The sequence below is a fragment of the Telopea speciosissima genome, chromosome 8 (assembly GCF_018873765.1).
Source record: "Telopea speciosissima isolate NSW1024214 ecotype Mountain lineage chromosome 8, Tspe_v1, whole genome shotgun sequence".
In the NCBI taxonomy this organism is placed as follows: domain Eukaryota; kingdom Viridiplantae; phylum Streptophyta; class Magnoliopsida; order Proteales; family Proteaceae; genus Telopea; species Telopea speciosissima.
The window spans coordinates 55,011,908-55,034,063 of NC_057923.1; the positions used below are offsets into that span (position 1 = coordinate 55,011,908).

The 22,156-nt window shown below is 40.8% G+C and overlaps 2 protein-coding genes across 2 annotated transcripts; one reads left to right on the forward strand and one right to left on the reverse strand.

Annotated features, from left to right (window-relative positions):
• Positions 1–9,561: 9,561 nt before the first annotated feature.
• LOC122671685 (superoxide dismutase [Mn], mitochondrial-like) lies at positions 9,562–18,681 on the forward strand. The gene is made up of 6 exons (XM_043869055.1): positions 9,562–9,953; positions 13,177–13,223; positions 13,297–13,422; positions 13,565–13,621; positions 14,348–14,425; positions 18,345–18,681. The coding sequence occupies exons 1-6, from the start codon at positions 9,638–9,640 to the stop codon at positions 18,441–18,443; spliced, it is 723 nt and encodes a 240-aa protein (XP_043724990.1). The 5' UTR covers positions 9,562–9,637; the 3' UTR covers positions 18,444–18,681.
• Positions 16,325–18,218, reverse strand: LOC122671065 (ribonucleoside-diphosphate reductase small chain-like). The gene is made up of 2 exons (XM_043868156.1): positions 18,148–18,218; positions 16,325–17,015 (listed from the first exon to the last, which is right to left on the reverse strand). The coding sequence occupies exons 1-2, from the start codon at positions 18,216–18,218 to the stop codon at positions 16,325–16,327; spliced, it is 762 nt and encodes a 253-aa protein (XP_043724091.1).
• Positions 18,682–22,156: the final 3,475 nt, after the last annotated feature.

The following is a 22,156-nucleotide window of genomic DNA, read 5'->3' on the forward strand; positions in this document are numbered from 1 at the left end:
ATTCTGAATCCTTTCGAGAAGGAAAGCTCAAACAATGGTTGACCGAGCCTGAAGTTGACTTCTCAGACTGCCTACGTATCCTGAATAAATCAAGAATTAGGTCGGACGTAGTTCCTACCATCGATGATATGCTAATGTCAAAATCTTGATAGTTAAGTTCCATCATAGCCGAGTGAACTCGAAGCTACCGAAGAAAATCTCACTGCATCTAGCCTAGGAAGACTTTCTTAGGTTGTAATGGGGCTTAGGAATTGGCTTCAAAGGAAGGTAAAAGGCTCAAAGTACGCTCCCAAAGTCTACTTGGAATTGTGACGCCTTTGCCACTAAAGCTTCCCCCTCTCTTTTTTCATTTTTTGTGAGGACTTCCTCTTTCTTGCCCCTGTTTTGGGCTCATAAATTATCTTTTTCTTCTTTTTCTCTCTTCTTCTTTTTTTTTCTTTGGTTTTTTTTTTTTTTTTTCTTCTGTAGACACCTAATTTTTGTCACCCTTCCTGGCGACGACGATACACGGAGTGCCGGCAATCTCTGTCTCGGATACTAAAAAATATAAATAATAATAATGGTAATAAGAAAATAAAAAATAGAATGCCCCAGCCCATGAAGGTTTATTGGATCAGGCCCATTGAGGTTGTGGCCTGACAGGGGCAAAATAGAAAACCACAAAAGCAAAATAGAAAAGAAGTAAACCCTAAAGGGAATGGGTAAAATAGTAAATTTTTAAACCCTAAAGAGGATAGGGGAGGATTAAAAAAGAATGCGATATTGTTTGAGAGGGTAAAGTAGGAAAAATGTCTAGAACCCTAAAGAGGAAAGGGGTTAAATGGAAAAGAATACTCTTTAAAAAAGATACCTAAATCTAAAGAGGAAAGGGGTAAAATGGGAAAAAAACACAAAAACCCTAAAATAAAGGAAAAAGAAAAAGATTAAAAAAGGTAAGGGGCAGCCGTCACTCTCTAAGTGAGGAGAGAGGAGGAGGGAATTTTTTCCAAAAGGAGCAAAACGAGGAAAGAAAGGAAAAAAGACAGAGAGGGACAGGGGAGGACTCTTCGTCATTCAGGGGAGAGAAAAGAGGGAGTGAAAAACGGAGAGCAAAAGAGAGAAAGGGAGAAATGGAGCAGAGAGCAAGAGAGAAAAGAGGGAAAAGAAGAGGATAGAACAGGGCGAGAGGGAAGGAGACCAATAGCAGAGACAGAGCTTGCGGAACTCCTCTGAGCCTTAGGGAAATCGTTTGATCATCTCCCTTCTTCTTCTCTTTCTTTTTAGATTTCACTTCTATGCTTATTATCATATCTATTTCTCTTTGAGATGGATTGTAATTCGATCCCTCCCCCAATTTAGCTCCCGGTTTGTCAGTAAATCCCTTTCCCCATTTTGATTCCCCATTTGTAATAATTTCTACATCTTTCGAGCACATTGCTGGCTGCACTAGGGAGCTCCAAGAAGACCTCAGGTATACTCTCTAATCCCAATTATTTTCTTTACTTTTTCTGTTTCCTGTGAGCAATTTTGTTCCTGTTTCTTTGTCCTATTCCTTCCAGTTTCTGTTGTCCATTTTGGAGTTCGCGAGATGTTTGTGTTTGCTGTGAATTGCCTTATTTTTTTTTGAACCATGTCCCTACCCCTTTTGCTATGTAGGATTCGGTTCCTGTTTGGTACAATCCGTTTCATTTTTTTTACTTCATTTCTATTACTATTCTGTTATGGCTTAGTTCTGTCTATGGTTTATTTTTTCTTACCTAAATGCATGAGTCATCTTCACTTTTTGATGGTTGGATTTATTATTAAAAGCCATGCCTTCATTTCTGTGCCTGATCTCGATAAGTTCTATTGCTGTTACATGGTTCCCTCGGTTTTAAATATTGGTCCGTTTTGCTCTGTTTTTGTGTGATTAATGTCTGTTGCATGCTCCCGTTCCCCTAGCTTGGAATAACCCAGTTTATCTTTAATGTGAATACTGTGTTTCCGTAATGTCATCTTTGCATTTTTATGTTGAATTTCCTCCCCTCTATTTCTATTTTTTCTTGTGTATTTGTGTTTTCGGTATGCCCGAAATAGCATGAATTTTGGAGTGTTGAAGATTCTAAAATCCTGCCAGTCATTTCCTCATATTTGAATCGGGCTTGAATGATATATGATATGGGCCTTTGGGCTAGGCCAATTGGGCCTTAGGTCCTGTTAGAGAATGTGGAATTTCAGATTTCAAATTGACATGTTGTGGGTTTGTTTGAATCATAGGGTCAATTTTTATCCCCACCTTTTAAAGAGATTAATTTTAGATTTGAACCGACCCATTGGAAACGGGCATGGGCTTTTTTGGGTTTTGGCCCATTTCTAGGTCAATATGAATGTGAATGAGATCTTGGGTTTAGGTTCAGGCATGGGCCTCCAACAATAATTTTTCTTTAAATTGGGAAATGGGCTTAAATCTGAAATCGTAAAACATGGATTTGGCCCATCTGATGTCCATGTGGATTTCTTTTGGGTTGAGCTCGAGTCATTACCCGGATCCATGAATTGTAAGAGAATTTAGATGGTTTTTGTTGGACTTGGGCCCATTAAGCCTGCCCAATGACTGCTTACCTGAGGACAGAACCGGCAGACCATTTGTCATCGGGACTCAGACTAAGTAAAGGAAGGTCACCAATCTGAGCCCATAAAGGGCTCCGGATATCCTTTGCCCTTTCTTATGTCGAATCAAAAGTCTTTCCATAAATCAGATCGGCCTATTATAGGTGGGCGTGGGTGTTTTGAGCAATAAAGCAGTGTGAGGTCGATTTGGATTTTACCTTGGGCTTAGGCCTCATCGACCGGGGATGAGTCACGTGTGTAGAGGTTTGGGCCCATGAGCGCATTCAGTTCACCATTTAGGATTAAATAAGTCCTCCCCAATTTCTTTCAATTTTGATTCGAGGTTATGGGATTCCAAATGAATTTCAAGAAAAGGATTTGGGTAGAATGTAGGGTTTAACGTGATCTCAACATCATGCCTTGAAAACCAATGAGGCTATGACTTGTGTCGGGATTTTATATTCCGATCTATCGGCATAGTTCTCATGTTGGTTCCGTACCCCGTTTCGGATCACTTGAGACCCTACTTAAGTGTCGCCTGGGTCGTGGGTATCTATGCACTGGCCCAATGACCAGTCATGGATTTAGAGTATGTGAGAGAGAAGGTGCCCACCAGTGGCCTGAGCCAAAATGCGTTTGAGTTGGGATTCCGTGGGACATAGATGTATGCTCTTTGACATGGGAGTTGGGCTGGCCAGTCATCTAGCCCATGGACATTTGGATTGTCTTAACTTCAGTGGATGCATGCGTAAAACTTGTTTCTTGTTCCATCTTTCATTGTAAGTCTCTCCATCCCATGCTTGATTAGATTAATCTTCTCAGTACTTCATACTTCATACCTTGCCTAGAATAATTTAGGAATTTGGTTTAGGATGCAACTCTGTGTATATGGATTCCTAGTTTTAGGATAAACTAGATTTAGAATAACTAGCCTTAGGGATTGTAAGCTAGCTTTTGCAAACATGTGGTCAAAAGAAGGATGACCGGCTCTGGGCCGGGCGAACTGGGTGCCTAACACCTTCCCATTCTATAACCTGACACTTACCCAAAGATCTGGGTGGACCTCAGCCTTTACCCAATGAGTCATTAGTCTCTCCCCATCCGTGGGAGAAATCTGTGGGCCCTAGACCCTTTCTAGGTGACGGCTTCCTATTGACCCGTTTACCCTCTTAGGAGGAATTAGGGTCATTGCCTTAGGGTTCACCGGCGAGATCCGATTCGGATTAATAAGAACCTAACCCCTTGTCGGGGGAATTTTGGATTTTTTGGAATCCATAGTTCTTACAGTGGCAACTTCACTGGGGATTTATGTCAGACTCCTGGTTGAGCATTGTTTGCTTACCTTACTTGTAATTATAGGTGATGTAGTTTTCGTTGTTAATTTTTGTTTGCATGCATTCGCACTCACATCATTGCATTGTACACTGCACGGCCCGCTTATACCCTCGTGGTGTCATTGGTAAGGCCCCACATGCAGTTGTGGGATTCCCCCGGTGGCATCACAACCCTTGATCCTGTATTGCTTTAAGTTGTAACTGATCATATCAATCAATGTATTACCTAGTGATCTCCAGGCCATACATTTAGGTGTGCCTTAGAAGGCACTATGGGACAGTACTTGGATTGATTTATCGAGTTTGTTTCCTCAAAGCGGTATAAAAAGGATGTGCCAACGTATCCACGAACACAACTGTGACGGGTACAATATGGTGCTCCTTGACAAGGGGACCTTGTCCTAAGCTAAGCCAATTTTGTGCATGCATCATGTAGGAACATAGATCTGATACATAGGTTTGCCACAACCAATGTAATTATTGCTTGAGGTTCAAGTTCGAACCCTTATTGTAGACAGTATTATCCGTTTTGATTGGTCACCCACCAATGGGGGTTTTGAGTTTCTACCTTCTTTTCATTGAGATAGGAGTGTTTGTTGTCTCTACCAGTGATTCATTCCACTGTAGGGGTGGTATCATAGGGTGATTCCTATGTCCAATCCAAGATTGTTGTGATTTGAGTGATGCCTACACGACCAATCTAGAAACAGTGTGTGTCTCAACTGACAGGGAACCACATATTTGTACCTTGATGTTGAGGATGAACTTGATTTCCTCCATCACACGGTGCTTGGCGATTGATTCGATGTAATGTCATCTATACGGGTGTTCTTGTTTGAACCACCTTGTTTGATCCGTCAGTTGAGAGTTCCCTCAACTTTGGCATTGAGTTGATACTACTCTCAACTGAACTAACTTGTTTGGTATAGTCGTCCTCTGTTCTTTCTTTATCATGCGGGAACTGCCTTAGCCTGATTCTATCTGATCCAAGATGTTTTAGGTCAGCCTAATCTAGGCTGCCTCATTAGTCCTCGTCCTTCAAAAGTCTTGAGCATAGGAGTAGCTCCGTGTGAGTTTGGATTAGCATCAAAAGAGATCCATTTAGAATGACCTAGTGCATAGGTTGAGTTTTGATTTGGCATCGTTTTAGTCATTGAATTTTTCCATCTGTGAACCAGACCTTTCACCAGCATCCAACCCTAATCCAGTTTCTCATTAGGACCATTCCAAGCATTGCCCCAATATTCTAAGTAGCCATGAGTCAGAACAATGATCCTCCACCATTTCCACCTATGGATCCTTTGGAAGCCCGAGTCGTCAGAATAGAAGCAATGATGGAACAAACTATGGATTTGGTCTGAAACCATTTGGATGCAGCTCGCCCTGTCGAGCATCAATACTAGCAGAGCATGCCTTCAACCCCTAGGGTTGTACTCCCTAGTAGGATTGGTGAGAATGACACGATTGTGATAAACAACCTCCCGGCTGTGAAGGTCAGTAGCCCAGAGAACAAGGAACTGAATGATAAGGTTGTCTACCTGGAACATTTGATTAGAAATTTGAAAGGAGTTGAGGATCAGATACTTGATACTGAAGGCCTATGCCTCTTCCCCCATGTCAAACTGCCTGACGGTTTCAAGTGGAAGTCTGGGAAATTTGATGGCACAGGGGATCCTCGTACTCATCTGAGGTCTTATATTGGGCAGTTGAGATCCAGAGGCTTTTCTGATGAAATGTTGGGTCAAGCTTTTCAATTTTCGTTGATCGACGCTGCACACCGTTGGCTGATGTCCTTGGACCCATCACATACCCGCACCTGGACGGATATAATGAAGGCATTTTCCCAACAGTACAGTTATAACACTGAGATTAAGATGACTAGGAGAGAATTGGAAACCATAAGACAGAGGCCAGATGAAGAGTTCACTGATTATTTGGCGAGCTTTTGAAATAAAGCGGGGCAGATGTGGGACAGACCCAATGAAAGAGAACAAGTCGGGTTCATGATGAGAGGATTGAGAGCTCCCTATAAGGATATTTTGCTTGGTCAAGGCATTTTGACTTTTGAATGCCTCATGGCTGCAGGTCAGTAGGTTGAGGATGCCATTGTTCGCGGTGAGCCGCTTCCCAATGCAAATCAATACACGTCCGAGGATAGTAGCAGCACGAGGCCTCCACAGCAGAAGAACGCAGGGTATAATGTTGCGAATACTACCCTTTCCGCTGCGACACCAGTCATGGTCACCATGGAAGCCCCTTATGTGCTAGAGCCTGCAAATGTCTCACGTCCTCGTTCTTTGCCAAGAGAGTTTGCTGATTTAGGAATGCCCCGCGGTGTTGTCTATGATTGACTGTTGAAGGCCGGGTTAATTGGAAAAGTTGAACCAATGCCTGTTCCTGAGCCCAAGCCGCATTGGTATGATCCAAATTTGTATTGTCGCTTCCATGGACAGATAGGACGTGACACAGACAGGTGCCCTAGACTGCAACATGAAATACAGGATTTACTTGATGCAAAGAAGTTTGAGCTCAGGTCTAAGCCCAATGTGCCCGCTAAGAACCCCACAATCAATGCCATTGAAGGGCAATTGAAAGAGCCCGACCCTACTTCTTTGATTACAAGCCTGTCTACTCCAAAACCAGTCAATTGTGATGCGAGCAGTGTACCTCCAACGGTGTCTACTATCCGAGGTCTCGGGACACCAAGTAAGCTAACAGCAAGAGAAAATGAGACTGATGAATTACCTAATCAATTTGGCTTTGAGGTTAGTATTCCCGGCCCCAATCCTGGTCAGGGGCAAGCATCTGGTAATAGTGCAGAATGATGTTGAGTTAAGGAGCGCAGTGGTAGCCGAAGCTTGAGGTAACCAAGTTTAGAGCTGGGATTTAGAGCTGATATGGTCATGTTTGGACTTGAGCTTGTTAGAGTTATGGGTAGTCCGGTTGTCAAGTTTTTCTTCTGTTTCTCCTCCTTTTGGAGATGTTCTGTTTTGTGTTGAGTCGGTCCCAGTTTGGACCAAGTTTGATGTGATTACAATTTTGAGTCAGTCTAGTCATCAAGTTCTTTTTTTAAAGTTTCTCCCCTTGTGGGAAATGTTTTGCTTTATGTTGAGTCGGTCCCAATCTGGACTAAGTCTGGTGTAAATACTCCTTTTATCAATGAAATGAATGTTTCTGAGTACATTGATTCTTCTTCCCTCTTCCCATCTTCTGATGGTGAATCTTGCGATGTTCTGTGGCCTAGTTTGTTCCCAAAAAAAATGAAAGGAAAGAAACGGAAGGAAAAGTTCAATAGTGATCATCTATTCATTGTTGGTGTCAATCTCTTGATAGTAAAAGACCTTAAGCTTTCCATACATCTGATCCCCTTCAAACGAGCAAGGAGCTTAAAAGAGAATCTTACCTCATCAAGCCTATTAAGGGAAGCTATCGTTGGCCGCTTGTTACTTTGAATGAATCCCAGAAGCATATGAATTCCAATAGTCACCTTCTTTGGGCGTTAGCCTTTTCTTTGGAAAGCCTTGTTATGGCCCACCCATAGCTCACCACCAAGGTACCCTTCAACCGCTTAATCCTATCCACTCCCAGGGTTTGATTCGGAAATGTCATGCCATAAGTCCAAAGTTGCCTGGCAAGGAAAAGGAAAAGTGCACTTGAAAAAGCAAAAAAGAAGAAAGGAAGGAAAAAATAAAAAGAAAAAGAAAATTTCAATCTGAGCCCAAACAGGAGCAAAAGAAAAAGAAAGAGAAGCAAAAAAAGCAAAAAAAGCAAAAAAGAAGAAAGAAAGAAAAAAGAAAAAGAAAAAAGCGAAAGAAAATTTCAATCCGAACCCAAACAGGGGCAAAAGAAAAAGAAAGAATATGCATGCATCATGGCTTAAGCATGCATGAACAGAGCGGCTTCCTGATATCCACCTGGACCCATGCCCTCATGTACTCAACCTTCCGGCCAAATTGAATACCCTTGATGATCATTACTTCAAGCACTACCCCCAGTTTTCGAGCTAGTCGAATGACAATCTCCTTATCTTGAAGTTCCAGGGGAACTCTATGAAACTCAGTCCAGAAGAGAACCTTAGTAAACTCCCAGTCCTGAGACGCTTTCCATTGTTCCAGTACCAATAACTTACCGGCCACAGCCCATGGTCCTTCACATATAACATTCACCATGTCCATAGTATGGTGAAAGTGGAAGTAGAACTTCCTATCAGCCAGGGGAGTAACCTCAACCAGGTGGCGCGGGTTCCATGCCGAGATTAGAGCTTCCGAGACTGCTTGTCGACGAAACGGTCGACCCTCCATAACCAGGCCAACAAGAGTGTTGTGCCACATCTCTTGGGCTCTCTTTTCCGTTTCCTCATCAATTTCAATATCATCGTCTGAGTCATCAACGTCGGTATCAGGGGAGGAGGGGGTAGTACCAAGCGGGGAAGTAGAGTATTGGTGTGAGGGGTGGTACAGAAGCTGGTTCGAGGTCATAATAGGTGTTGGAATGGGAGATATGGGTAAGGTTGACAGTGGTGCGGGGTTATCCGGTTCAAGGGGTGGTTGCACAGGGTGGGTTGTGATGGTAGAGTGCGCAGGTCGAAAGGTAAATTTCATGCTAGACAGAAAAGAAAACATGGAGGGTTGAGCTATAGTTTCAGACGAAGGCGGTTAAGGGTGGAATGAGGTGAAGGGGACTTTGTGGAAGGCGGTTAAGGATGAGAAGACGAAGAAAGGACACGCATTCCGGCGGATAGTGAAAAGAAACAGCTCACGTACTTCGGCAGAAAATAGACCCTCCTATCTTTGGGGAAGAGGCCGAGAGGGAGGGACACTCAATCAGAGTAGGTACTCTAGCAGAAAGACGAGAGCACCAAAGATTTCGAGGCAATAATGGGCAAAAAAGAGGAGAGTAGGAAGGAGGTGTCTGAGCAGCGGTAAGAGAAAGTCCAGTAGGAACTCATCGTCAAAATTCGCCATGAGAAGTAGGTTGTACCAAAGTGAAACTCACGCTCCCAAGGGAAAAAAAAAACTCATGCTCTCAGCGGAAAAAACTCACGCTCACGGCGGAAAAAAAAAAGCAGGAATTCTGAATAAGATTGGTATCATAGTTGAAAAATCAAGTTTGTTGAAAACTTTATTTTTTTCGAGGAATCCAAATAGGGACTTTAAATAGAGAATGTTGAATAAATATAAGGTTAGGTTAGTGGCAAACAATCGCTAGCTCGGTTGGTTGGAGGCATTGCAAGTTGAGTGCATGCCCCCCTCCCCTACATGCCTTGCAGTTCGGGGTTGACAGATCGACATGTGGTCCTATGGTGCAAGCTCAACTGAACTAGTTTTTTCTTTTAATTTCTTTTGAAGCTTGACACCGTTGGATGTTGTATCTTCCACGTGTTGAGCTCTCACGCCCGAATTGCAAAGCACCACAAAATTGCGGCCCAACATAGGATTGAGGATTTTTTTTTCCCGTCTTATAAGTCCTTATTGATGGCGCGTCCCTTTCATAAAATGATTCGTTAGATCATAGAAGATGCCTATTCAACCGCAGGTAGGTGTTATAATCATCTCACCATTTGTCAATTAAAAAAAAAAAAAGGCTAAGCATTGCGCCACGTGTCGGCTAGACGTGTTATTCACCACTGTCCTCTAATATGCCCTCTTCTCTTCCAAAACCCTCACTTGCTTTTCTCCTTGGTTTGTTAACGAAAGAGATCGGAAGCCTCCTTTAGTGTGCACACAGAGACAGCAATGGCATTTCGATCTATCATCTGCAGAAAAACCCTAGCATCAGTTTCAGGTTTTCAGAAAGAGGCAAGAAATATTGGTTTAGGGTTTCGCCATGCTCGTGAGTTGCAGACGTTTACCCTTCCTGACCTTGCTTACGATTATGGTGCTCTTGAACCCTTCGTTAGTGCGGAGATTATGAAACTACATCACCAGAAGCATCATCAGACCTACATAACTAACTATAATAAGTCTCTCGAACAGCTTGAGGAAGCGATGGCCAAAGGCGATTCGTCAACTGTGGTTAAGTTGCAGAGCGCCATCAAATTCAATGGCGGAGGTTTGATTTCATGCCTTTTGGTCTTTTCGGTTTGGGATTTTAGATAATTTTTATGGTTTCTCTTGATATACGGTTTGAAATTTTCTTGCTTCTTTTTAATTGTACTGAATTGATAGCATACTTAATACATGGTGTTTGTCTTTGTGTGTCTGTGTGTGAGAGGGGTGCGGGAGGATAATCGTGTTGAGCGATATTAGATCCGGTCGACAGAAGCAATTTTCTCAGCCATACAGCTTAGCTAGTTGAAAAGCTTTAGATTTTTGTAACAGGGTGGACCTCCTTGGGAAACTGGGAGTAACTTGTTTGCAATACGAATGCTACTTGAGTCGGCAGTCAGTAATAGGTATTATACATTGCAGAATCAGGGAAGTAGAACGCCATGGGCTTTCTTCCTTTAGAGAATTGATACAAATGAGCATTTGTTGGGACCCCAATTGAAAGAGAGAACCTTTCCCAGATGGAGCTCCCTTGCTAATTGGAAACCTTTAACGAGGCTTTTTCCGTTTAATCTCGTTGAATTTAATACACTGTTGTCTCTGGAGGTTGGGGTGCATCTCATGGTTTGGTTAGAATAATGAAGGGTTAGTTGTAAGGATTTCTATTGCACTCATGAGTCCAATTAGCTCAGTTATCTGGACTGAGGGAGTAGCAGCTTCCAGTATTGAGGATGTGTCTAGGATGAAGGCTCTCCTAACATGTAAAGGATGTACAATTTAGAATAGGAGCCACTTCGTGATTCTTACAACTGAGCCTGGGGTCGATGAGCATAGATTTTGTTAGAGAGAGAGAGGATAACTCTCGTGTAACAGAAACGTTACCAAACGGTGCCCTGTGGTCGTAAATTCTAATTGGTTTGGGCTGCTCAGGGGCTATTTTAGAATTCTAGCGCAACTCTTGGAATTCCATAATAGCATTTGGAAATTATAATTGATCCTTGCATCTGCCACAAATTCTAGGAATGCCAGAATAGCGTTTGGAAAGCATAATTGATGCTGTGTGATTCTCATGGCCAGATTCAGGGAAGCATGTTTGGTGGCATTATTATTCTGGATCACAACCCTTTATCGCAAACTCAAATTAGTCAGCAGACATCCCCCCCCCCCCCCAAAAAAAAAAAAAAAAAAAAGAAGCCTGCAAATTGCAAAAAGTTACGGAGCCATCGATGAGCAAATTGGGGGGAAGGGACAGAAAGAATTAGCTGAAAAAATGGCAATAAAAAAAAGAAGCAAACCTGCAGATCCATCCTTGTGCAATCGGGAGGGGGAGGGTAGAGAGAGATGAAATAGAACTCCCTGTTGCTGGGGATGGCGGTATGACATGGGAGAGATCCGAAACTTCCACTCAAACCCCCTTTTACAGTTCGCATAGTGAAAACCGTTCAACCTCTTGATTTTTGTGTATTTTGAGCTTCGTATGGCCAAATGAGCTCTTTACTCTCACTGCATCCATGTGCCTTTTAACTTACTACCACAAATTGGCTTGCAATTAGATTCTGGCTTCCTTCAGGAAAATGGCCAAAATCCGAGAGTTGGCCTCATTCTGGATTCTAGGCCTAATTCAAGAATCTGACCCTTAGAATTCGGTCAATGTGTAGCCTTCCAAACATGATTCTGATTCTAAATTCAGACTTCAGAATCAGAATCCAAACCAAACATAACGTGGGCTCGCCTATGTCATTGTGAACTTTTTGGCTTATCAGTGTCATGTCAGGCCTTTGTTGATGGGCATATATTAAGTTTAATGTAACTTATTTTCTTTTACTCTCTTCTTATTATGGGTGGCCGTAGCATCTTGCTCCATTATTTTAGTTTTCTGGGTGTTGCCTGAATCTAGGGTCTAGAATGACCCCAAATTCAGATCATTTGAATGTAAGAAGCAGTAATTTAGTCCCCCCCCCCCCCCACCAAAAAAAAAAAAAATGAAGTTCCCACAGTTGGATCTCAAGTTATTAGCAAAGAAATAAAATAGAAACTATTTTTCAAATTTAGAAACAACGCTATACCTCAGCATCCACATGGCAGAATAACATGAAAACACGATTATAATCCACACAACATGATTAGTTCACCATATGTAGAAGGTAGACCAATCTAATGGCTTGGCACTTCAGATCAACAGTTCACAAAATTAGCTACTGAGGTGCAGTTTGAGACTAACAATAGCCATCAATCCACAAGACAGAAAGCCTCCATACCACAGTCAAGTTCATCTTTTAGAGCAGTGAACAATCTTCCAATTTAAGAACCAGATCTGAAGGTCAGAAGATACAGCAAAATATCCCTAAACAGGGTGGAAATAACAAGCATTAGAGGAGCTGCAGATCTGGTTTAACTACTTAAATCAGAGACTCTTCAATAGTTGTTAAGTCTCATCATCAACAGTGGAATATTTGATGAAAGCCAACAGAGCAGCAAGGTAACAACAATAAGGGAAATACAATAAAGTTTGGAAGGGCTTACGGGATACCATAGGCAACAATGAAACAAAAGGATAGAAGAAAGAAGAGCCAACTTGGATTTCCCACCCAAGCTTCAACTAGCTTCCCACCAGCCTGTTCACTGTCTCCTACAACACTGCTTCACACAGACAATGTAGTCATAGCAACACAAATTGGATTGTTAAAGTCGTGGCTTCTATTCTGCCCTCTTTTCTTATTAACAAGTGTAATCTCAATTATAGAAATAAAAGTCTCCAAAAATAGCAACCTAATATATGGTGATATAACAGCAACAACTACTACTAAACAAGTAGTAGAAACAAAACTTAAAAGAATCTACTAAAAGACTTCCTATGCAAGGCATAAGAAGGGCTCTTAGGCCCAGACCTATAAGCCGCAAGAGGGCTTTAAGGTGCTGGGCTCTATGGGACTTTATGGCTGGCTGCTGTTGGATGTTTCTTCGTCTTGCAAATGTATTGTTGTTGGAATCTTGGATCTACATAGAATCTGGTTTGATTTGGCAGAGTATTTATTCAGTGGAATTGTAATTGTTTTTATTGTCTTCTTTAGCTGTGCACAACTGCTTTTCATACCTTTGCTTGTCTAACTCTTGGCTTTACTTATTTAGGACCAATACTGTTATCTTTTTTTTCTTCTCATATGCGTCCTTAATGTAGAATTCATCTTCATTTGCACCAATGTTATTGATAGGGCATTTTTTTTTAAATTTTATAATTGTTATTTTTTCATTCATCCTTGCCTAGTCTTGATTAATTCCACTTGCAGGTCACATCAACCATTCAATCTTCTGGAAAAATCTTGCTCCTGCAAATGTGAGTATATTGTTTGTTTTGTCTGTTTGTTTATGCTTTTTTGACGTCCTGAAGCATCGAAATATTTTTGCAGGAAGGTGGTGGTGAGCCTCCAAAAGGTGCCCTTGGTTGGGCTATTGACGAAGATTTTGGTTCCCTGGAATTTCTGGTGAAAAAGATGAATGCAGAGGGTGCTGCTTTGCAGGGCTCTGGGTGGGTGGTATGTATTGCTGGTTGTCCGAGTTCTGATATTCGATATGTTCTGTTTCATTTGTTGTCTTTAATTGAATCTGTCAATGTCTAGATAATGTTTTCTGATTTAAAACTCCCACCCCCCTCTTCCATTTGTCTTCCCTTTGCAGTGGTTAGGTCTAGATAAGGAGTCGAAGAAGCTTGTGGTTAAAACCACCCCAAATCAGGTAAACATTACCAGATTCTATTTTTCTAAATGGCCTTGCCCTTAAGGGGTTGGGCTGTCTTCACCCTTAACTAACAGGTGAGGTAAGGCTTTGCAAAAATCTCTTTACCCGGCAGGTAAACAGGTTAGGTAAAGCCTCAAAGATGCTCTGGTAACCATTTGGATTGGGGATCTTTGTTGCTTACAAGTACATGGGCTGGGCATTGGGTAAAGATATAAATATATATAAATAAATAAATATATATATATATATATATATATATATTTGGTATATGTGAATTTTTGTGAGCATTCCTTGTCTAAATGGGTAAATGGGGATGGCAAGATTATCTTATCCTCGTAACTGAAGATAGGTAAGGTGGATAAATTGTTGCTAGCACCATTTGGCCATATGATCGAAATATATATTCTTATTTGCTGAAGTTTTAGCCATTGCTTCTGGACCTATTTAGTTGTCTGTTTAGGTGTGCAAAACATAAAACATTTTACATGGGTATCATAATTTGAGTGTTTCCAAGCCTTTAGGGTTTTAGAGTCGATATAGCTCCAGGGAAAAAGAAAAACGTAAAAAATAAAAAATAAAAAGGTGAGGGCTATCTTGGTTTATATTATTTAAATTTGGGTGATCTACTTGGAGAAAATGTAATTGATGAAAATGTGTTAATGGAGTATATTATTATATTCCATTTTTCAATAAACCATGGTGACCAACCCAGTCTTTTTTCAGGATCCGCTGGTAACGCAAGGGCCAAGTTTGGTTCCTTTGCTGGGAATAGACGTTTGGGAGCATGCTTACTACTTACAGGTAAATTTTCTGCCTTCGGAACTCTTCTTACCCATGATAACTTGAATCAGGTGGCTGAAGCAATTCAGATCATCCCAGGCAGTATTTCCATTTACCCAAAGAATCACACTTAACAGATTTGGAGTTGGATAACAAGAATTTGTACATCATGTATAACCTGTGTATGAATTCTGTTTGGCACTTTTACACTATTGTCCCTATGTAGGTCCAGAATCCTAATCTAGAGTTTTATACCCGGCCATTTTTGTCTCCAGCATTGACTCAAATATTTATCCAAATGTTCGTCTCCATCAAACTTTATTCAGATTGACCTTTGATGTTAGTACTGCTCCGTGGAAGTTAGACTTTATCCTTTATGGATGGATAAAAATAGTCTAATTGAATGGATTCTGATCACAACAACTATGTAGCTGGCTCTGACTGCCTAGAATATCCATTATCCTCTTCTAGGTGACAAACTGCAATGATTCTCTTGATAAGTTGATATTGCTCAAGCTCCTTCTACCTTGATGGATTAGGAGTGTGATCGTGTCTTTCATAAACACTAAATCAATGTGCTCCTCCTCTGCATGCATTTCAATTTGTCATATCTATTATTTTATACATTTTGCTGCTGGATCTCAATTCCACCTTCCCCCTTAAAAAAAAAAAAATTTTTAGAAGTCTGGCTTTGCCCTTGCTCACTTCTTGATTCTCATTTACTCCCCATAATTTATGTAGATTCACACTTGGATCCTGAACTGCATCTAATCTTTTACTTGCTTTTATTATGCCATTATCTCTCTCTCTCTCTTTCCTGTGCTTCTATAAATGAAGGCAGGTTGGCTTCTTGGACTGCAGTGGTGGACATTAAAAATCTCCTGAACTCTTCTCTACTTGAATCACCATATGTAGCAGTTGACTCGAGTTAGACACGTTTTAATACTTGGTAGTTCCAAAGTCCCCATTATAAACACTTCCAACATTATTGTGAATTGTGAGGGTTCAGGCAAAAGCTAAATCTGCTAGTCAAGAAAATTTCTTTGTAAATGGTTGTTCCAAAAATAGTATGGAAATTGTTGTTTCTGTTTAAATGGCATGGAGTAGTATGTAGCAAAAACTTTGCGGTCTCTATCAAACGTATGATCTTGTGGATTTGGGGAATTAGATGTGCATTATAAAGATGGCTGCATCCATGTTGCAGACCCCATCTAGCTGAGATTTTCCTGACTTGCTGGGCAGTGCCTCTTTCCTCACACTTTCATCTTTCATTTTCCTTTTATTTTCAATCCTTCAGTTGTCATTTTCGATTTTTTATTTCCGTTCTCCTTTCCCATCCCTCTCTTCTCATCCTTTTTTTTTTTTGCGTTTAGACCTCAGTTTTACCTACTTTGTTTTGTTTGGATCCATGTAGCCGACCCCATAAAGTTAGGATAAGGTTGAGTTTGTTGTTGTTTGTTGTATAAAGATGGCGGCAATTTTGATTTTATTTTGAATGATTTAAACTTGGAAAACTACCACAAGGATAAGGAGAGATCATTCTGGAACCTACTGCTTTTCTTGTATGCATTTGGTGTTCATTTGCCAAGGCAGCACCTTTCTTCCTTTGATCAAAACTTATGTAGTTTAAATTAGGGTTTTTTACGATTACCACCCCAAAATCTTTACTATCTACTATAATCCCCCAAAAACTTTCAAACAACTGTTACCCCCCTCTTATACATACTAATTACTAACTGACCCCCACCGTTACATTTTCGTAACGGTGGGGGTTAGTTCTGACAGTATGCCATTGTCACGAATTTTCTAGGACCAAAATGCCCTTTTAGGGTGGTAATTGTAAAAAAAAAAAAAAAAAACCCATCACCGTCCTTCTCCTCCTCCTTCTTCCTCCTCTGCAACCCCAAAATGTGGCTGCCATCAAACCAAAATCAAAAACCTTGGATGGAATGAAACCACGCCGCGAAGTCTCTCCACCTTGCATCCACATTTGCTTCTCTCTCTCTCTATCCCTGTAACTCGCTCCTCACTCGGTCTCTGCTTCAATAACCCATAGAGCAAACAAGCAACATCACAATGTAACCCTTCGTCTCTCGAGATCAACTCGTTCGAGAAGGTCAAACCAGGCATCAACCCTCGCTTCTTGAGCCAAAAGATCGAACAGAAACTCCCCGAGAAGAAGATCCCTTCAACACAAGCAAAGGCTATTATACGTTCTGCAAACGATTCTAAGCCGTCGATCCACCGAAGAGCCCATTCGACTTTCTTCTTCACGCAAGGAACTGTTTCGATTGCACGAAACAAACGATCTTTCTCTGAAGAATCCTTGATGTAGGTTTCAAGTAAAAGACTGTACATTTCAAAGTGGAAGTTCTCGATTGCGATCTGAAAACCATAGAAAGCACGAGCTTCAACTACTTGAACTTCCTTTATAAACCGACCAGCAAGGTTTTCGAGGACGATTCCATCTGAGGCAGCAAAGAAGGCGAGAACGTGAGTGATGAAATGTTTCTCGTCGAGGGTTAGGGTTTCATTCCAGTGACGGAGCTCTTGGGACAGATCAACCTCTCTGGTAGTTTTCTTGATTCTCCATGTGTATTTAGTTCCATTACTGAATTTGGCATTTTAAATTTATCCGGGTCATTTGTTCACTCTGTAGCACTGAACAAGAGGTGAGTTCTAAATATGGTTTCAATTACAGTACCACCAATAATGGCCCCAAAAAAAATAAAGAAAGAATGTTAATTTTTAGTATTATAATCTATTTTTGCGGTCCAGAAGGAGGCTTCAACTTTCTTGAACATTTCCCAGATTTGAGGGTAATGGATTGGGAACATACAGAATCGATCTGGGTTTGGGGCCAGAAGGGGTTCTTCAGGTATTGAAGGCATTTTTGGTTGCAGAGAGGATGGAGAGAGGGTAATGGAGACTAAAATTTTCTGGGGTTTGGATTTGAGTTGCAGAGATGGAGGGGTTGTGATGAGATTTTTGAAGCAGAGACCGAGTGAGGTGCGAGTTACAGGGATAGAGAGAGAGAGAGAAGCAAATGTGGACGCAAGGTGGAGAGACTTCGTGGCGTGGTTTCATTCCATCCAAGGTTTTTGATTTTGGTTTGATGGCAGCCACATTTTGGGGTCGCAGAGGAGGAAGAAGGAGAAGAAGGAGGAGAAGGACGATGATGGGTTTTTTTTTGTTTTTTTTTTTTTTTACAATTACCACCCTAAAAGGGCATTTTGGTCCTAGAAAATTCATGACAATGGCATACCGTCACGACTAACCCCCACCGTTACGAAAATGTAACGGTGGGGGTCAGTTAGTAATTAGTATGTATAAGAGGAGGGTAACAGTTGTTTGAAAGTTTTTAGGGGGGTAATAGTAGATAGTAAAGATTTTGGGGTGGTAATTGTAAAAAACCCTTTAAATTATAATTGTTGCACTCTTGATCAAATTTCTGAGCTGGGTATTGTGCCAATGCTTGGAAAATCATATGAATTTATTACCTATTTCCTTTCTATTTGTTCATTCTTCTTATTCTGTGTTCCTATCACCTTTTTTAAGCCAATTTCAGTTCTCCTGTTCTCTTGTTGATTTTGAAGTTCATTTTCCTTATTAATTTCAATTACCTGTTGTTTCAGTTGTGCATAGGCATGCTTTCATCACTTCCTCTTAAAAGAAGTTGCCTAAAGCTTCATTGTTCCATTTCTCGAGAACCTTCATTCTGAACATTGGGAGGCAAAACTAACATTTCCTTTATATTCCTTGTCATCTGTAGATTAGCCCTGTTGAAACCATGACTATATTGGGCAATGCACATTGTATTGATGAATATGAATTTATAATAGCCTATTTTAGGTGTTTCTCTGTATATTTTTGTTGATTTCTGTTTTGATATAGATATTATCTGTGTCTAACTAGCAATCTTTGGCTTCTCATGGTGCAGTACAAAAATGTGAGGCCCGACTATTTGAACAGCATATGGAATGTTATGAACTGGAAATATGCCGACCAAGTGTTCGTCCATGAGAAAGAGTCCTGTTGAGGTCAGGAATTTTCTACGCCCCATTCACTTTTTAAGCGATAGCAGCTTACGTCTATCTGTGTGCAATGCGGAATAAGTTTTACGTTTTGTGAGGTTGGAGGAAGGGGTGTTCTTTTGACATTTGTGTTTCTTGTTGCTGTGGAGACATGATATTTTCAAAGTTTCAATGGTGTAATCCTTTCCATCATGGTAGGCTAAATAGTTGTAGGAAGGTTATGAACAGTTCTTATGTGTTTTCCTTGCTTTTCCAGATTTTAATAAAAGTTTTATTTTACCTAAAAAAAAGGAATTTAGCTCGTCTCCAGGGAGGCGTGCCCCTAGGGTGCTGCCAGGGGGCATCTAACGGTTGAGCTGTGCCACACACATCTCGGTGCATGCACACAGAGCCCAACGGCTGGCAGCATCTTGACCGTTCCCTGCACCCTGGAGACGATCCTGATCCCTAGCTGGTCATTATCCTCTCTCTTTTAGCTTCTTTTGTAGCTAACGATAGATTGAAGGGCAATAGAATAGTGTCTATATTAACTTGGGTAGAAGCATGGATGCGCCACACTTTTCCTGATAAATATGTGGAGAGAGATAGACTCATGGGAGCGATGGCATAGGTCACACTCCCGGACAGAGAACTTTCTCCCATAAAGGGAAGAGTGTTCTCTATGGGGGAGCACAGGGGTTATGCGTGTGTGGCAGCCAATGAGAGTGTGCATTGGCATCTCGGGGTGGAATTTCTGATTTTCATGGGAGCAGGGCGATCATTTGCACCCCACTGTGTCTGGGCGGGGCCTGCTCTCCCCACTAAGAACATTTTCCCTTTTAATTACGGTATTGTTCATATTCAAATCCCTCTTGTGGTAATAATAATCTTATAAATTAAAATATTAATAACAGGGACAGATTTTAGTTCACTTTTTATGCTCATTTTTCGTTGAAATTTAATGTGTCACCGTCCTCTGCAAATGTCACCGTCCTCTGCAAATGGATGCACCCTTGTACCACATAGAAAGATCATAAAGTGTAATGTTACCAGGCATGACAACAAATAGAAGCTCCAAAATGGAAAATAGGGTCTTGGTTTCATCTCTGACCCTAGTATCTACTACATGGCATGTTAGGAGAAGCTCAGGGTCAATAGGGCCCAAAATCTCTGGTTCCCATTGGTTTCATGTATAACAAAGTTGGTTATGGGGTGAAATAAAGTTCTCTCTCTCTCTCTCTCTCATGGAAATGATCCCCAATCCCACCCTCTTCGTTGGACACAGCCACTAGCTCCAGGAAAGTTAGTGGTGTGCCAAATCCTCTTCCGAAAATATATTATAATTTTTAAGGAGACAGTTTTCCTTCACTGTGTGGTGAAGGAAAATCATACAATCTTAGGGTTCACAAACCTCTATAGGGTTTTAATATGTTTCCCAAACTACACTCCGCATGCATCTGAAGCCCCACACATTCACTCTGGTTTAAAGAAAATTCGTTCCAATTTTTAATATTTTGAGGAAAAGCTCTAGTTCCGTTATAACCCAAATAGGAAGGCCGTCGTAAATGGCCCTGATATTTGCGACATGGGAGATTAAGAGACCTAAATTTCATGGAGAAATAGGTCCATAGTCCCTTACTCAAATGGTTCGCTTAAGGCTTAGTAAGATTAGTTGTGGCCTAACATTAGGTGATGGATTCATAATTTTATATCTTTCTGGATTTTGATCCTCTGCTGCCCACCCCACCCACTGCCTGCGTGAGGCCGCACGTCAGCCGCATGGTTGCTTGGTAGCAGAGGATCCAAATTTTATTTTTCTGATAGATTTGGGATACTATTTCCTTTGACATTAGAAGCAAGCTATCTGGTGTCTCTTTTTTATGCATTGATTCGTTAAGGAACAAGCTTATTGTTGGTTCATGGGTCTTCTTTTTGTTTTCTTTTGGTACAATGCCTAGAGGCCCTCCTAGCTGAGGCCAAGTTGTGTGCTGTTTCTTTTCTTTCTCCCATTCCTCTGAGGGAGAGATCATGTATTTTTTTTCCGTTTTCTCGTAATATTATTTCTTATTCACCCCCTTCCCCCACACCCCAACCCCCCCCCCCCCCCCCCAAAAAAAAGAAGAAGGATTGGCTATATGGCAAAATAAAGTTTTGACAATCCATTGATAAATTCATACTTAAGAAAAAAAAATGATTGAAAACAAGTGGATGCTTGACTGAAAATGCCTTTATGCATAAAGCGTATAAAGTTGAATTTGACTGGTAAATTAAAACGTGTTAAGTCTAAACTATGCCTTATACATAGTTATTTTTTCTCTAGAAAAAGAATGGCGAAAATCCCCCCAGTCTAGTACATTTTTTACGCTACGTAGATATTCTAACTATTGGATAAAGAGAACATGGGTTAGATTAGTCACATGTCAAATTCCATTAACCTAATTTAATAATAAAAAAGATTTTTACAAATGCCCCCCTCAAAATGCCCATTTGTCCAAATGCATTCTTACAACTTTACAATTTACACGCGCTCCTTTACTTTCAAAACATTGTAACATTTTAGTCCAATCCGTCAGTTTTAGGGAATCTAATGGCCAAAATGCCCTTGTGACAAAAAGCCACCAAAATTAAAGAGTAAAGTGATCAAATTACCCTCATCTTCCCCAAATTGTTTAGGGTTTAAAACTAAAAATCAAACCCTAAACCATTTGGGAAAGATTACTATAGCACCCCTCTTAAGATGTCATAAATACTCCCTACTATGTGGGAAAACATCCGAAACTGCATATGAGCGTCGGAGGGAACCCTCTCCCAAAGAGAAAATACCAATACACTTAGGGGGTACATGGTTGAATTTGATTTTAAGATTCACAAGTGGTTCAAATCACAAAAGCCATATACCCAACAAAATCTGATTTTTATTTTGAAACTTTTTTATTTAAATTCATTTAATAGAACAAATTGAGATGAGGATGTTGAGATAGATCTACCGCAAATTATGAAGGATCAAATAAAAACTGATTTGGGAATAACTCCAATACATGATAAAGTACGAGAAAACCATTTGAGGTGGCATGACCATATTTAACTCAAACATATAGATGTTTTACTATGGAGAATTGATTTGATTCAAATGAAAATGAGCTATAAGAGCCTGTTAGAAAAACCAAAATGCCTTTGGAGAATTGGTAAAGAAAGAGGTACATAACATTATTTCGTCTATGGTTTCTTGATCGGTGCGATTCCCCAGTGCCTCTCATAAGAGGGGGGTGGGATCCACCTGGGGCACCTGACTGAACACTTTGCCTAGGTGGGATCCACCCTCCTTTTGTGAGAGGCACTAGAGAACCGCACCGATCAAGAACCACACACGATCAAATTTGTAGGACTTATATCAAGTATGACATCGAATAGAATTGATTGAAAAGTAACTATTCATGTAGGCGATCCCATTTTCTTGGATTTAATGGCAAACCATCCAATGGTCAGAATTGTGGCATCACTATAGTGTAACACTTTTACCTGGTTTTACAAGGAGTAATTTTAAGACGCATAACCATTGTTTGGCAAGTCTAACATCATATTCCAATCTGACGGTATATCATCTAGGAAACGATCCGAATGGTATAAGGCGATCAGATCGTCCGGTCAAAAAGTCCTTGAATACACTCGGAAGAGATGTCAGGGTTACACTCGATATATTTGATGTTTCCGTATAAAAGCTTCTGAGACCTAAAAAACC

Bases quoted from the DNA above. Each gene is read 5' to 3' on its own strand.
- LOC122671685 (XM_043869055.1), top strand. From the start codon at position 9,638: ATGGCATTTCGATCTATCATCTGCAGAAAAACCCTAGCATCAGTTTCA. The intron at 9,954-13,176 runs GTTTGATTTCAT...TTCCACTTGCAG, and splicing joins CATCAAATTCAATGGCGGAG to GTCACATCAACCATTCAATC. The intron at 14,426-18,344 runs GTAAATTTTCTG...CTCATGGTGCAG, and splicing joins AGCATGCTTACTACTTACAG to TACAAAAATGTGAGGCCCGA.
- LOC122671065 (XM_043868156.1), bottom strand. From the start codon at position 18,218: ATGTGCATTGCCCAATATAGTCATGGTTTCAACAGGGCTAATCTACAG. The intron at 17,016-18,147 runs GTTAGTTTTGCC...TGCCAAATTCAG, and splicing joins ACAAGGAATATAAAGGAAAT to TAATGGAACTAAATACACAT.